This window comes from Plodia interpunctella, chromosome 5, assembly GCF_027563975.2.
Source record: "Plodia interpunctella isolate USDA-ARS_2022_Savannah chromosome 5, ilPloInte3.2, whole genome shotgun sequence".
NCBI classification, from domain to species: domain Eukaryota; kingdom Metazoa; phylum Arthropoda; class Insecta; order Lepidoptera; family Pyralidae; genus Plodia; species Plodia interpunctella.
Genome location: NC_071298.1, coordinates 6,264,243 through 6,279,956, shown reverse-complemented (window position 1 = coordinate 6,279,956; position 15,714 = coordinate 6,264,243). Strand labels below are relative to the sequence as shown.

Genomic DNA, 15,714 nt, shown 5'->3' with positions numbered 1-15,714 from the left:
ACGAAGATAAGCATTAGATCTGTCAATAATCATCAGGTTGTGATGATTAATACAAATTGAAAAGCCATTTTGTGGTTGGCAACAAACGGGATGGCATGAATCATGAATCATTGTATTATTCCGGAGAACAATGTATGGGGGCAGGGGCACCGACACGGCCAGGCAGACGGGACAAACAAATGAGTACGATCAGATGGCAATAGTGATGAACAATGAGCAGCAATCAGCAGCGAAGGCGGCCCTGGGGCGCGTGCGAAGGTCGGCGCGCGCTTCCTGCGTGCGTGACGCGCATGCCACCGGCCGGCACCGCTGCCGTCCACCACCGCCACACCATGCCTTCTCAATTCGACTGATGTGTAATACCTACTATTCAAAACTTTTCCATATCAAAACACAGACATTGTTATTCTTGTCAATTTTTAACCACTTTCTTTATTCATTTTTCAATGTTACGGTATCTATAATAACGTAACCCAGTTTTTTCACGTGTCGCCACAACTATTGCATCTACAACTTTGCAACAACTTATAGAGAACGCACATGTAAAAACAGTTTTACAGCCTAATATACCGGTACTTTGTTGATATGCTTTTCTTTTTCCTCTCAAATCTACATAGCTCATAAACCTCTGTAACGTCCTACGATAACCACTAACAAAATAAAGGTCATCTTCACTTATCTTCCAAGAAATCCTAAAAAAATATTTCTCAGGATCATGGGTCGTGACTAGTGAAAGATACGAGATTTGCAAGCTAAAAATATACTTTTTTCTTCTTTATCTCTATAGTGAAGAGGGCAGCGGTCCCGCGGCGAATGTCAAGATTGCCAGATAAATGCTTCCCAAACAGCATAACAAGAAGGCGGATGACACCTTGTTGACAGTTAGGTATGCACGCTGCATACTTAAAAACTCGAATCATTGGACGTCAAACGATGCGGATAATATAGTGATCAGTATTTTGAATAAGCTATGCTAAAGCTTTCAGGGTACCTCCTTCTAAACATCGATTTAGTAGATTTCGTATAAGATGTGAGTTGGAAGGACACGTGTAGAATTTTTATGACACATTAATCGAGTCAGGCAGTGATAAAAACAAAGAAACCGGGTTCTTGCCGCCTTCAGGTTAGGCCATTGTTCTCGACTCAGTGTTTGCCAGGAGAATGACCGCCTCTAAAAGGGTGTGATAAGCATAACTATTCAAGACGAAAGGAAATGCCTTGTCCATAACAATGTACTTGACTAACACGTGTCTCATATTATGAGTGAGACTATATACTAATTTGAATACATAAACGTTAAATTTGTAATATTATGATCAATCTGTATAAGACAAAGTCATTACTTTGTTACCCGAATTTTATATGACCCATAAACGAATAATGGACTATACTGACTGCAACTGCTTGGGTACATTTAAAGCAGGCAGTGATTACTTTTCGTGACTGAATCCAATGTACCCACACGATATTCCGTCTGCACTGGAGCGTAGCCTAGTAACGACTGTTGCAATTCAATACTCCCTTTGTCGGCAACCAATGGTTTGTCGAAATATTATCATTCAACTTTGTATCCGGTAGGTACATTATGAGAAATGACATTATGACAACCACATTAATCTGCTCTTGCTAATTCGATAAACATTTTCTCTCTTTAATTTGGACGCATTCCCAGTTTTTCAGCAATTATTCAGTAATTCTTTATTACACTTAAGATAATAAACATCATTTATTGATCAGCCTTTTCGGTTATCACTCCGTCGCTACATTTTTTAGTGCAACTTAAACTCACTAGCATGACTTTGTGCAAATTTTCCATAGTATAATGTGGGTTTTCCGTCCGGATGTCACTCGTATCCAATTAATCCGATCTGCCAACCGCAAGTTTACTAATAACATGTTCGGAACCGGTCCCAATCACTGGATGCTGTTGATAATCTCTATTCGCCTTGTTTTTGTTTGAATATAATTGACACCTTGTTAGACTTTAATAACTCGTTCATAGTTCAATTGCTGGTACAATGTTAAGGTCAGTTGCAAGCTTAGTTGTTACGATGAGATATCAACAATTTATTCCTAAAAAATTAAAACTAAAATGAAAACCGATAATCGAATATATGACTAATTAACGAATATAGATTACTTAAAAATCCCAGTTTAAATGGTATTCTGGACTCTTAAGTTAATACTTAAAATTCTGATCAAGATAATATTGATTAATCGAAATTTGCGCTATGAAAGCCCAAACGGGTTAGTGGAACGAGAATTTGCCTTGACATCGCCTCGGCTATTTATTCCGAATTACTTTTTACAAAAGAACGAATCAATTACAATGTCGCATTAGGAAACAGTTTTTTTGATCTCAGGTTTTAATTTGTTTGATATATCTTTAAAGCGGATCATTTGACTTATTTATCAAATTTTAGAAAACAAAATTGTCAACGTCAGTGTCATTTTTCAAATATAGATCAACAAAAGAAAATCAGAATGGAAGTGATCAAATATCTCATGTAACTTAGCTCAAACTTCATTATAGAGTGATATTTTCAAAATTACTATTCACTACAATTATTAATATTTATTCTATTTCTCTTTATTATACTTAAGTGATTTTAAACGAACTAGCTAAATGTGTGTTGTTGTGAATATTTTACTAGGTAGTATGACACGGTCGGTGTTGTTTGACCTAGAACTTGGCGTGGAGTCGCGAGCGACTGGTTATGTGACTCATACGCACGACGATAGTTTCCAAGAAACGCTCACATTTTTATTACTGCTTCCTCCAGAATATCACCATCTCGGGAGAACATCAGTATGTTGAGTCACGGAAAGACCACGTTTATGTAATAACCGAAAATTATCGCGATCAAACTGGCCGCCTTGCAAGGAATTTTGATGTTTATGTAACAACCAAGATTGAAGAAGAATCACAACATTTACTTGTATATATACAGATATGTAAATGACCTCACGAAAAGTGCATGAAATCACAACATGTAAATTATCTTAACTAAGTACCTACCATGATATCTGAAGTCATCGTGTTTGACCTAACAGGATTTTAAAATTTAAATGTAATATTAATCCTGTTCTTTGATTACTAACTGCTGAGTCATCACACAATATTATCAATAAACTTATCGTAATTTGTAAATACTACAAAATGACGCGACGTTCATTGAACAGAGTATAGCTAATAGCTTGCATAGTATCTGCGGCATATGTTCAACATAGTGAAGATGATTCATAAATGATATTACATAAATTATTTGAGAGAACCAGCGAATGTCCTAAGAATGTTACAAAACCAACATCTCTATATTTGTTAGGTTTATCGTAAGTTATGAATGAATCTACTACAGTGCTACTACTACGAGGGCCATCAATTTATCTGAATGATTCGGTAGGTGAGCGGTGCGCGAGTTCTGAGAAACGTTGACTCAGATACCTCAAGTATCGCACTACCGTAACATAACTCATTCATTTCCGATTCCTATTCAATGATAACGGAAACTATAAGTACCGTAATAAATAAGTTACATAAAAATTATTGCCCTCGAAATAAAAACAATCATTAAAAAAACATCAATCTTCAAGTTATGTTCGTTAGTGATATCGTAAATGCCAATAGGATGAACCAATTGGATGTAGTATTTTTTGTATGAAATGTGATTAAATCGATAGTGTGCTTAGGCGGATCGTGATTCAATGTCGGTGGATTTTACATGTCTAATTTATGAATGCCATTTGTTTTGTTTTACTTACCGTAGCCTGGCTGAGTCCGCCCTCGAAGGCAGGCGCCGCACTACTTCTAGTCAGGAAGACCATGGCTGCCACCAACGTCCACACTATCCTCAACGTACTCCTAATACTTAACGTCGTCATATTGCTTGATGATATATCTTCTTTTCTATTGCTAAATATTCTCATTTATTTTAATTTTAATATTCTAGTTATATAATCTGGTCACAACCGAAGCATTTAGTAGAAAATCTCTAAACCAGATTGGTTTCAAATTTTCTCAAAATTTCTCTAGTTTCTGGAAGATTTAAGTCGTTGCGAGTTTATGACGTTATCTGAAACAAATATATATAAATTAGTGAATTGAATTTCATTGAATCATTTGCGGTATAATAAAAATATAGTCATAGATTAACTATCAGTGATAGACAGAAGTGTGTACCTCTCGCTAACCGCATCTTATATCAGGGTATGAATGATAATTATTATTAGGTCTAGCAATAAGGTATGCATGGATATGCATGGATTGAAAAATCACGTTATGGTATAAATTTATGTTCGTCCAGTTGAAAACGTTGTACTAAAAATATTTTAACGTAGCTTTTGACATTAATTAACACCAGTTTCAGTAGTGAGTGCATTCGTTGTTGTTATATTGCTGATGATATAGAGGTCACAATCTCAATGAATCATATCCTCTTGTGAGTCACCCAGAATAAGAAATCGAAGATCTCAAATTGTAAATAAATGGCGATAACATCAGCACAAAACCGGCTCCGTTGTCTATGTACACAATTGATGATAATGGATTTTATTACTTCTCGGCTCCACTCGAAGTTTATTTATATAATTGGTCTGTATTAGATTTAAATTGAAAGTTCCAAAATGTAAAATTTATAATTTTATGTAAAGTTTACAATTTTATTGTCGAAATAAGTCATTTTGGATATATATATTAAAATGTCTTAAATTTTTAAGAACTTTTTTATACTATATACTTGAACATGTTTTATAGCAAAAGACATTTCTTCTACATGATGTATGATACATTAGTATTACTTCCGCTTCCATATGGTTATTAAGCGGTATCTAGTTTCCTGTCGATGAATATCGATGAAAAATATGATTTATGACAAGATAATTTCTATTATATCAACGTTTTCACATTGTTTCAGGATTGTAGACCAAATAAGTTGATTGTATTCATATAATGTTAGATATAAAAATATGTTTAATCACATCGGTGACCTACTTTGCAGTATCGTACAGTGCGAGCACCTCAGGCTTGTCGACAAACATTATCACAAAGATAAATTGACTTACACTCGCACACACTGTGGGTTTGCGAAACATTTTTCTGTATAAAATGTTATATTTATGGTTTTTTATTTATATATAGTTAATTATTGTAAATCAGATTTATATTATTGATCAATAGATATATAGACCAATCAAAAGAATTATTTATATTTCTACTCGACAGAAGGTATTCTCTCACCGTGAAATTTAAGTATAAAAAGCATTATTATTTATTTTAAAAAATGATACCACATGGTATTATTTTTTTAATGGTTATTAGAATTTGAAATCAAAAGAAATGAACACAATTTAATTAGGCATAACTTCTATATCCTGGTAAACTCTTACGTGTTTTTAAGTACTAATGTAACTTTAACCACTAACTTTGTAGTAACCACAGACATAATTGTAGGTTTTCTTCCATACAACATAAAAACCCATATCATACGGTCATGTTAATCATATTATATAAGTAGGTGCGAAATTTGTGAGTGAGGATATGAATATAACCTGGAATAGCATACATACCCACTTCATACATCTTGATATTCCTGCATAGCAATATTGGTTTTTAAATAAAGTCGAGGAAGACACGACAAAGAATAGCTTCCTACTAAAGGCCTCAAAAACATTGGGTCTATCAAAACTGAAAGCGCAAATCAAACAGAGGTGTCGCCAGCAATGTTCCGCTCGCCGAAGCGTGGCGACTCGCAGAGGTAACCGGTGAAACCCGCGACATTGGACTCGGAACTGTTACCTAATTTGTTTTAGTCAAACATTTTTTAACATGAGCCTCACTGGTTTCGATTCAAATTTTATCACCGAAAATTTCAATGTTTATTGGCTGGCGACACTAATCAGCGACAGCAATCAATTACGAGAAATACTCTGATGACTACTATAATAACGAAATATCTACTTTCAAACTTTTTATGCTTAATCCACTTTACACAATGATCAAATATTTGTAAATACGTCATCGAATCCAAAGGAATTTAAAAATGAAGAAATATAGGTAAGTGTAGCATAAAAGTGATTCCAAATCGACGTAATCCCCTATTAAAATAATTCAAGTGAGACATCCCCATAAAAGCATGATCGATTGGCATCAGCACGTCCAATTTGCATGCGTTCTTCGCATTGTCTCGAGAGATGAGCAGCATCTCAATGGTCGCTCTCTCGGGATGACGCGGCTGACCCTGGACCGTCTTCCTGCTTCCGACTAGCTGCAGGTAATACTAATAACCTAACTTCATTATTACTATCATTTTCACATGTGCTGTAGTGTTGAATAGAGTACATTCAATACTAGTAAAGCCCTAAAATGCATATGGAAATACGTTATTCTATCATTAACCCATTTTATATGTGTTTCATTTACTCACAAAACTAAAAAGTTTAAAGAATTAAACTTATCATCCAAGTTTCGGAATAAAGCAAACATCACGAAAATATTGTTAATAATTTAACTATTATCAAATCTTTTATAGCTACAAAATGATCATTTAACACGTTCGCTGACAGTAAGCACTTTCTTTGATACGATAATACGGCAGTAAAATGTTCCATACAAAATAATACCCCGTGGACTGACGTACTTACAGAAAATAACATTTAAATTATGTCTTAGTACGACACTACGTTCGGAGACGTGAACGACCAACGACGTAGTGCTATGTGCATGCAATTTTTTCTACCTTAATACGACACTACGTCCCTAGACGTCAACGTCTGCAGACGTAGTGCCTTGACGGACATATAACTATACAACTTAATACGACACTACGTCCCTAGACGTCAACGTCTACAGACGTAGTGCCTTGACGGACATACAACTTTATATCTTAATACGACACTACGCCCCAAGACGTCAACGTCTACCGACGTAGTGTCGTATTCCATATATATTTGTCTGCTTAAATAGAAGACTACGCCCAACGACGTCAACGTCCACCGACGTTGTTTTCTGTCGGATACATGTTTATATCCATGAATAAGATACAACGTCTATTAACGTAATATTTTGTTGGACATTATTCGTCGTTAGTATAGTTCTAACGGTTCTTAGACGTAAGAAAAAGGAAATAAGTAAAAAACCAATTTCTAAAATAATTCTTTATTTTAAATTTCAGTATATTACTGAAAAAAAAAGGTTTACGAAAGTAGTAAGTTATCATATTAATGAAATAAACTCGAAAATGAAATAATGACATGTTATCCATCTTTTACAGTTTTCTTGATATTGCAAAGGTAAAAAAATAAAAAAATTCAAACCCGAATAACAGTTTTATCATTCATTTACTTACTTAATAAAAACAAATAAAATCAACAAATTGAAGAGAAAAATGTTATGAAATAATTAAACTTTTGGCAAAATATGTAAACTTAACATAATGAGATCTTCTATCACTGATTGCTAACAATCATAATTAAAATAATTTAACTTTGAAAAAAAACATGTATTTTTTTACGTTTTATATTAGTACTTCTTAGTTACTTAATTATTTATTCAATAAAATCAGTCGTAAAAAATTATATTAATTAGCTCGACAAGATATGAACTGGAACTTTTATCCATTATTTATTTTTGATTTTTTTTGTGGCGAAATAAAAATATTAATAAGAGCTAAGAACACTCCTGTGCTTGCTGTTCCAGGAGTTGGTGGTAGTCTTGGAAACATTCAGGACATAATGCGGGAAGTCCAGGGCAACCAATGCACCTGTAGCTAGTTTCGACTCTTTTCTTATTCTTGGAACACATTTTGCACATCAGAAACGAGTATTTTTTCTTAGAATTTTCGGGTGCAGGCTGGCGTCTTGGCCAATGTCCCCAAAATTTAGGCTCTTGACTGGGATCAACAATATTTTTTTGGAGGTTGTTGTGTAGTCTATTATTATTTTTGCTTATAGTCAACAGTAAATCTTTGCCCTTACAATTTTCTTTCAAGTCTATCAATTTTTTAATCAGCTGCTCCCGATACATAGATAACTCATATTTAGAATTATTCAATACATATTTTTTGTATAAATAAAACGAGTTCCATACCGCAGTGTCCAAGAGATGAAAAAGCACTTTCTTATACCATCTTATGGTTTTTCTCGGCGATGAATAATAGTTAATCATTTGATCAGACCTATCTACTCCGGACATGAACTTATTATATGTTGCTACCTCTATAGGCTTCTTAACAATTTTTCCATATCTGTTGGTAGTCTCTATCATACGGGGATGGTCTCTTGTGGTTAACATAGTAACCGGTCGTTTATCAACCCATTTACTAACATATACTTTATTTTTCCTAACCCAAACGTGTTCGCCTTTTTTCAATTTTCTGTCAACTACTTCCTTCGGATTATCTTTCCTGTTTACTCGTAGTGTACCGTTTGTGTGTGTCTTTAAATCTAACAGTCGCTGGGAAAGATTAACTGAGTTGTAATAGTTATCCATGAAAAGATGGTGGCCTTTCAATAAATACGGTCCCATCAATTGCATTACTAACCGTTCAAGTTTTGTGCATTCTGAACCAGTCGACATATTGCTGTCGTCTTTTCCGCTATACATTATTACGTCCAAAACATAACCATCAGCGGTTGCTAGTACATAGAACTTTATTCCATATCTTGCCTTCTTAGATTTAATGTATTGCCGGAAATAAAGCCGACCTCGATATAATAATAACGATTCATCTAAACTAAGCTCTTTTTCAGGTTTGTAGACGTTTCTAAAATTCATAGTTAATATGTCAATAATTTTTTTTATCTTATCAGCACCTTTTGCGCCCAGCTCTGAACAACATAAGCATCGAAGTATCTGCTCATAACGTCGCGAAGACATTGTGTGTGGAAATATCGGATGAAAATACAGAGGGTCATCGTGAGTAAATAGTTTTTGTTGTTTAGGAATGCGAACATGACCATGTAGTAATGAAAGTCCAAGAAATTTTCTCATTTCTTCAAGGGTAACATGGCGAAAAGACTGAGATCGACAATGACGAGTGGAAGGTCTGTTCAAATTGCACAAGGCTGTGCCATAATTATTAGTACACTGGACGAGATATTCCATCAACTCTTTTGGAAAAACATGGTCGAAGACCTGTTCAACACTAGTTAGAGAACTAACTTCAAATTGTATACCTTGTGAAGCGGAATCGAACTCAAAATCGGGAATTCCGTCAGTAGTATTTGACCACAACTGCTCTTCAGGTTCTGGAGATTTTCGTTGTACTGTAGAATCTATATTATCAGACTGAGAAAACAGAGATACGACAAGAGATGGTGAATTTTCTACTGAATCTGGTACACCATGTTCGTTAGGGTTATCGTCAGGTTCAGAATCTGAACTTAAATTCGTGATATGCGACTTACTCGAATCCGATGAAGCAACCGGGCCTCGGGACGTATGTTGCCTTCTAATTGAAAATATATCTTCTGAGGAACTAGAGGAAGCAAGCTGCTGCTGTGGCTCATAGTTCTCATCGGAGCCATAATCACCATCATTGTCTTCATATGGGTCCGGTTCAGCTTCCGAATTTGAAGATCCTTCGTCGAAGATATTTAGCGGACGTCGGTTGCGCTTGTTTCCTGACATCTAAAAATTATAAGTCATAGGTATTATAGTAAAATATACATATTACAGTGTAAGTAGAACATATACTGACTCTTATGTATTAGTATTATTACTATAGTATACGTTACACAAGGTACGGTATTCATTTAAAATAATAATCATATAAAAATAATGAGATTGAAATATTTTACTTACGATTTACGCTCGATAAACGCGTGGTGCGCACAATGCGGCACTGACCGGACTGAATGTTCTAGAATACAAGCGTGCGTTGACGCCGCTCGACGTAGTACTCACCAAAACAATTAGGCGCATGACAGGAATGCGGTTTCGGCGCCCGTACCTCGTCTCACCTCCCCGCGCTCTCCCTAGTGACGCGCAGTCGTGTACTCGCGCTCTGCAGTTACACCACGTGCTTTCGCGCCTCCTAAAATTTTCGTTGTCAGTTGGGTTTTTGTTGAGTTTGTGTTGTTAATTTTTGTTAAATAATTGTTATTAATTCATTCTGTGTTGTTTAAAAGTCCCGTGTTGTTTTTGTTGTTGATATTTTTTGTTAACCTCATAATGGGTAGGAAAAAAACTATCCGTGGGTCCGAAAGGACAATGATATTAAAAGTATTACATTTTTTTGAGGAAGAAAAGTTGCATGGAATAGCTATTCCAATATCTCAAGTGGAAAAGCGAGTGTGTACGGCTACTGGCATTAGTCGACGCACATTGGCCAGAATAAAAAACGAGGAAAAAGAAGTTTTGGAGAAACTAAGGCTTTCACCACAGCCGGGTACGTCAAGCGAAGCCCCAACAGAGACAGTCAAATTACCCACTCCAGGGAAAAAGCGAAAACAAAAGAAAAAGCTGGAAATTGATGACTTCATGATTTGTGCAATTAAAACAAAAATTGAAAGCTTTTATGACGTGTACAAAGAAGTGCCTACATTGAAAAAAATTTTAAACGTTGTTAAGAGAGATCTTAACTTTCCTGGTCAAAGAGAGACCCTGCGAAAAATTATAACAGAAAGTTTGGGATTTAAATTCAAAAAGTGCTCCAAAAAACGAGACGTGCTCATAGAAAGACCTGAAATAGCAGCGTGGCGTGCACGTTACTTAAGAAGATTAAAAGAAAACGACGACTTGGGCCCGGAAAAAAAACCTGTTATTTTTACCGATGAAACATGGGTCCACTCGCATTACACTGTCAACAAGTGTTGGCAAAGTCAAACGGTCCCAGGCATAAGAAAAAACGATAGTGCTGGCCAACGCTGGATAATCGTTCACGCAGGTAATACCCAATGAGCTGTCTTATTAGGGTTCCATATAATTAATATTTCTGCACGTACGTGATATTCTACTTTAATAATTTAACTATTGTTCATGTCACTACACTGTTTATTAATGTTTATATCTTTGTATTTCAGGAGGAGAGACTGGGTTCGTCGAAGGTGCAGACTTATTATACAAATGTAAAAGTAGTAAAGGGGATTACCACGACGAAATGGACACAGAAAACTACACGAAATGGTTAACCGAAAAACTAATTCCAAATTTGCCACCTAACAGTATTGTTGTCATAGACAACGCGCCCTACCACAGCAAGCAATTAAATAAGCCTCCTACTATGGCCGCTCGTAAACAAGACATGCAGAATTGGCTGAGCGAGAGAAACATTACGTTTGACCCGCGAATGACAAAGGCTGAGTTGAATTATATTATAATTCGCAACCGACCGGAAAAAGAATATTTAGTGGACAAACTTTTAGAGGAGAGCGGTCACGAAGTCCTCAGACTTCCACCATATCAATGTGACCTCAATCCTATTGAGTACATTTGGAACCTGGTCAAACAAAGAGTCGCCGACAAGAATGTCGATCAGTCAGAGAGACAAATCGAAAAACTAGCCAGGGAAGCCATACAATCAATAACGCAAGACGATTGGAAAAAAGAAATTAATCACGTGGACCGGTTACGGAAGGCGTACTGGGAAAAGCAAGGTTTAGAAGACGCAAGAGAGTTAGTCATAAATGTAAATGACGACAGCGATGACAGTGATTTGGAATCACATTCAGATTTTGAAAGAATGTCAGGGATTGAAGAATTAGATTCTGATTAGAACAATTTTTCAAATTATTCCAATAAATAAAGTACATTTAATCAATTAGGAGTTTTATTATTTCCTTTGCACACACAGTTCTCTGTTCCCAAAATAAATAAAGTATAGTTATAATATACACATACTAAGTTGTATTCACAATAGTTACTTACCAGTTTCATACTAGGTATCAGCGAGTCTCGAATATTCCCCTCCCTAGCTACAGTGACGCCATGTTTGCCATGTGCCTAATTGTTTTGGTGGAGTAGTACACATACGCGGGTCATTCACTTGTGTTTGTGTAAAGAGCGAGACAGCAATATAAAACTACCTTTAAACCCTGGTAATACGACAGTTAGAAATATGAGATTGCTTACAATGTGACAGTAGATATTGCTCTTCATAAGACTAGTATGGTAAATTGTCGTCGATTGACGTAGTGCGAATTTTCTAAACAAAAAGTAGACCGTCGTTCGACGTACTGTCACAATGCATAATTTAAATTTCCCGCCTTTCGACGTACTGTCAGCGAACGTGTTAACTTTATTTACATACTTAAATTGAAACTTAGGTTGATTTTATAGGTTTTAGCTTGATGAGAGAATTCCAGAAAACGATTGAGTAGACGAAGATTCTCTGAGAGAAATCTGCACTATCTCTTAATAATACTATAAGTAATGATAAAAGGTGTGAAATAATAAATTGGGTAAATATAAGTATTGCTGAAAAATCTAGAATGTGATCACGATTTGTTTATTAAACGTATCTACACATACTCGTAAATACTCTACAGCATAAACATCGCGTGACTCAACGAGTAACATTTCGTTGTCTACTTTGATAGACATTGTCGATGCGACTCCAAACAAAAAAAATATATACGCTACATAAATAGCACTTTAATAGTATATATACGTATATATAATCCATATAATAATTTTATAATGATCTTTTTGGTTGGTTTTATAAACGTCCCTTTGAACGTTTCAAATGGTTCGGAAAATATTCAAATGTAAAATATTAGAGCTACTAGACGCTACTAGATATAAGAAAATCAAATAGGAAGTTTAGTACAAATGCACAAGTTTCATGAATACCGCAATGTTTCAGTGTCTATCCCTAAATATTAGTCATACGAGGTTCTGCCTCAAATCCCCATGTTCTGAGAACCACTTTACTTATTTATTCAACCGCGGCGAATATTGACCTTATATATTCTTAATCAGGTACTAATTGACGCAAACAAGCAACATTACAAACAAATATTTGTGAAAATCATTCCTCATCCCAGTGTCAGACTGACTGGGAGTGACAAAACGAGTTGTTTTGTTATAAAAAGAAAAACAAATGGCGGTCTGCCTTTTTATTTTCTAGACGTGCTTATTATTTAAATTAAGTAAGAGGAGGTACTTACGCGTCTATTTTTGTCACAAATATAAACTAACAGTAACGTCCATGATATGGGGCACCTAGGCAATGCAGTAAAGGAATTTCTGAAGAATGAGGTGCGACAGAAACAAGGCGTTATCTTTATGATAACGCACCGCATCTTTATCCGCCTCGTATATCTGATAACACTACATATGACTGTCGTTGTGTCGCTAACAATGATACTATGGAAGAAACAAAGCCTCAAAGTTTTTGGTTTCTTATTTCGCGATTCTTTGGTCTCTCATTGTTAGGAATAAAGCATGATCTACATTCATATTTTTAAACATTTCTTATTTTCAAGACAGGTAAGCGTGAACTTTGAATAAATCCTGATCATAACTCCTTGAAAAACATAAAGTTTGTGCAATAAAGTACATATGTTTAATGTATTTTCTATGTTGTAATTACCATTAATGCAAACTATATACGGGCATCCTTGACAGTATTTATACACAGTTAATTAAATATGATTGAAGTGCATCGACAACCACGCAATTTTTTACAACTACGTGCAATTTTCTTTGTAAACTTGTGCTGACAATAGACAGGAAAATATAATGACACCTACCATCAAATATGGGGATTTCGCTAAATTGGTTATTGGTTCCGAAACATTATAATGGCAACAGAGACATTGCTTATCTTCATTTTACTTTCTTTTATTACTTCTAATATCTACTTGGGTCTTGTATTGTATTATTTATAGTCACATTTTAATTAGCAAGTTTATTATAGTAACAAAAGAGTACCAAAGTTTTATACTCTCTTAAAAATATAGCGGGATAATTTTACTCTTTCTCTTTAAAATATAGTTTAAGTATTTATAACATCAGTTATAAATAAATAATTAATAAACTATATTTTAAAGAGATATAATATTAAAGAGAGAAGTGTGTATACATCAATTACCTAAGTAATTTGTTATATACACATTATTTTTAAATTCTTAAGGTACCTTATGAAAAAGTATGCGTATTAAATATAAAAGTTTTAATTAACTTGAACTCACCTGTGAAGTTAATCCCAAGTACCGTCCACGTAATCCTTTCCACTTGAAACGCTGAAGTCAGTACGTTTCACTAGCGATCCCGTCGGTAGCCCTATTTCTATTTACGAAATTTGAATAATATCGGTAAAAAAATAGAGTCATTTGTATAATATCATAAATCACAGCGCACTAAGTCACCGATGTTCCGTTATCACTTTTTTCTTTGCATTTACACGAAATTTCAAAGAAAATGTGCGGGCGCGGGAATGTTCGACTGCGATCGTGGCGCCACCTATGGCACGACCTACCGCAGTCCGCGTGTTTGGCTGAGTGTGACCGCGGCCAGCGCGCAGCCATTTATGAGCGGCATAACCCGCCCGCCCCGCCGCGTCCGCCTATCGTGCCTCCGCCCGCCCAAACCAAACTTTGTTCTAAAGCTTACCGCGCTTTCGCCGAATTCACCTTCTTACTGCACTGCCGAAAAGTTTCTTAGAAATAATTGAACTTATTGAAAATATGTCATGTTTTCCATGCTAACTCATAATGTGCAAGGATTTTAGGAACATAATGATTATTTTTTCTTTAATACTTAGTATCTTTTCAAATTGTAATAAAATAATGCATTTAAATTAAGTAATTTACATAAGATATGTAATGCAAATTTCATATGAAATGTATGGAACGTGCGACAACATGATAATCGCTGCACATCATACCCATACTTATAATAAAACTTGAACTAATGTATGTATTTTATCTGTATTTTTATATTGATTTTCGCGTCATGCAAAAACTACTCTATAATTTTGGACTTCAAATGTGTGGAAAAATATGATAACGAGTGTGTTGATCAAACATACAATGGCTTCACTATCGATAATCCCGCCTCATGTGTAATTTTGCAAGCTTATATCATATTATTATGATCAATGATACAAAAGTTATCTTTTGTCATACTTTTTGACTACATTCGTTACACAATACTATCATGTAACAAAGATACATGATAGTATTGTGTAACGTAGTCAAAAACTTGAATGATTTTAGTTAGTCAAGATATGTAGATACATGTCATAACTATACATATCAAATCTTATAGCATTCCCAATCGCAATATTCCAATGCCCGAGGCGCATTTGTTGTTATGACGTTTCTAATATAAATGTATTTATTTATTTAGTTTCATTAGAACAAGGCACAGGTTATTATATTACTAACGTATTCAAGATTTTCCTTTGAATTTTCCTAACACCCAGTTTCCTAAGAAACCAATTTGTTTATTACGATCGATACGTACAATCTTTATTCTACGAAAATATTAACTAAGTCACTAGGTACATACTATTTTTTAAATTTATTTTCAATTTGTTTTTTCTTTTTTGTATTTCAATATTATGTTTCAGTTTTATATATATTTTCTCCCTATACTAGGTCATCGCTTACACCATTCAAATGATAGTAGGTATACATACGAAAAATAATTTATTTAGGTATACAAATAAGAGTACACGGCTTTTTATTTAAAAATACACTTTAATAATTAATACCGAAGTATTTAGATCAAAATGAAATAAATGATTAAAATAATAATTTGATTGTTAAATT

At 34.7% G+C, this 15,714-nt stretch overlaps 2 protein-coding genes across 12 annotated transcripts in view; one reads left to right on the top strand and one right to left on the bottom strand.

Annotated features, from left to right (window-relative positions):
• Mmp1 (Matrix metalloproteinase 1) overlaps window positions 1-14,455 on the bottom strand; it is a 30,257-nt gene extending 15,802 nt beyond the window's left edge. For 10 of the 11 annotated variants that reach the window (XR_008404747.2, XR_008404750.2, XR_008404753.2 and 7 more), the window contains exons 1-2: window positions 14,131-14,455; window positions 3,763-4,073 (exon numbers count right to left, since the gene is read on the bottom strand). Coding sequence is in view for 3 of the 11 variants with exons in the window: in XM_053745867.2 (XP_053601842.1) it covers window positions 3,763-3,927 (165 nt within the window). In the remaining 8 variants the exon portion in view is untranslated. Of the gene's footprint in view, window positions 1-3,762; window positions 4,074-13,104; window positions 13,187-14,130 lie in introns of those variants that run through there. The other variant, XM_053745868.2, reaches the window with a different exon arrangement.
• On the top strand, window positions 9,909-11,798 carry LOC128670310 (uncharacterized). Its single transcript, XM_053745878.1, has 2 exons — window positions 9,909-10,883; window positions 11,020-11,798. Exons 1-2 carry the CDS (start codon window positions 10,169-10,171, stop codon window positions 11,709-11,711), a joined length of 1,407 nt encoding a protein of 468 aa, XP_053601853.1. The 5' UTR covers window positions 9,909-10,168; the 3' UTR covers window positions 11,712-11,798.
• Window positions 14,456-15,714: the final 1,259 nt, after the last annotated feature.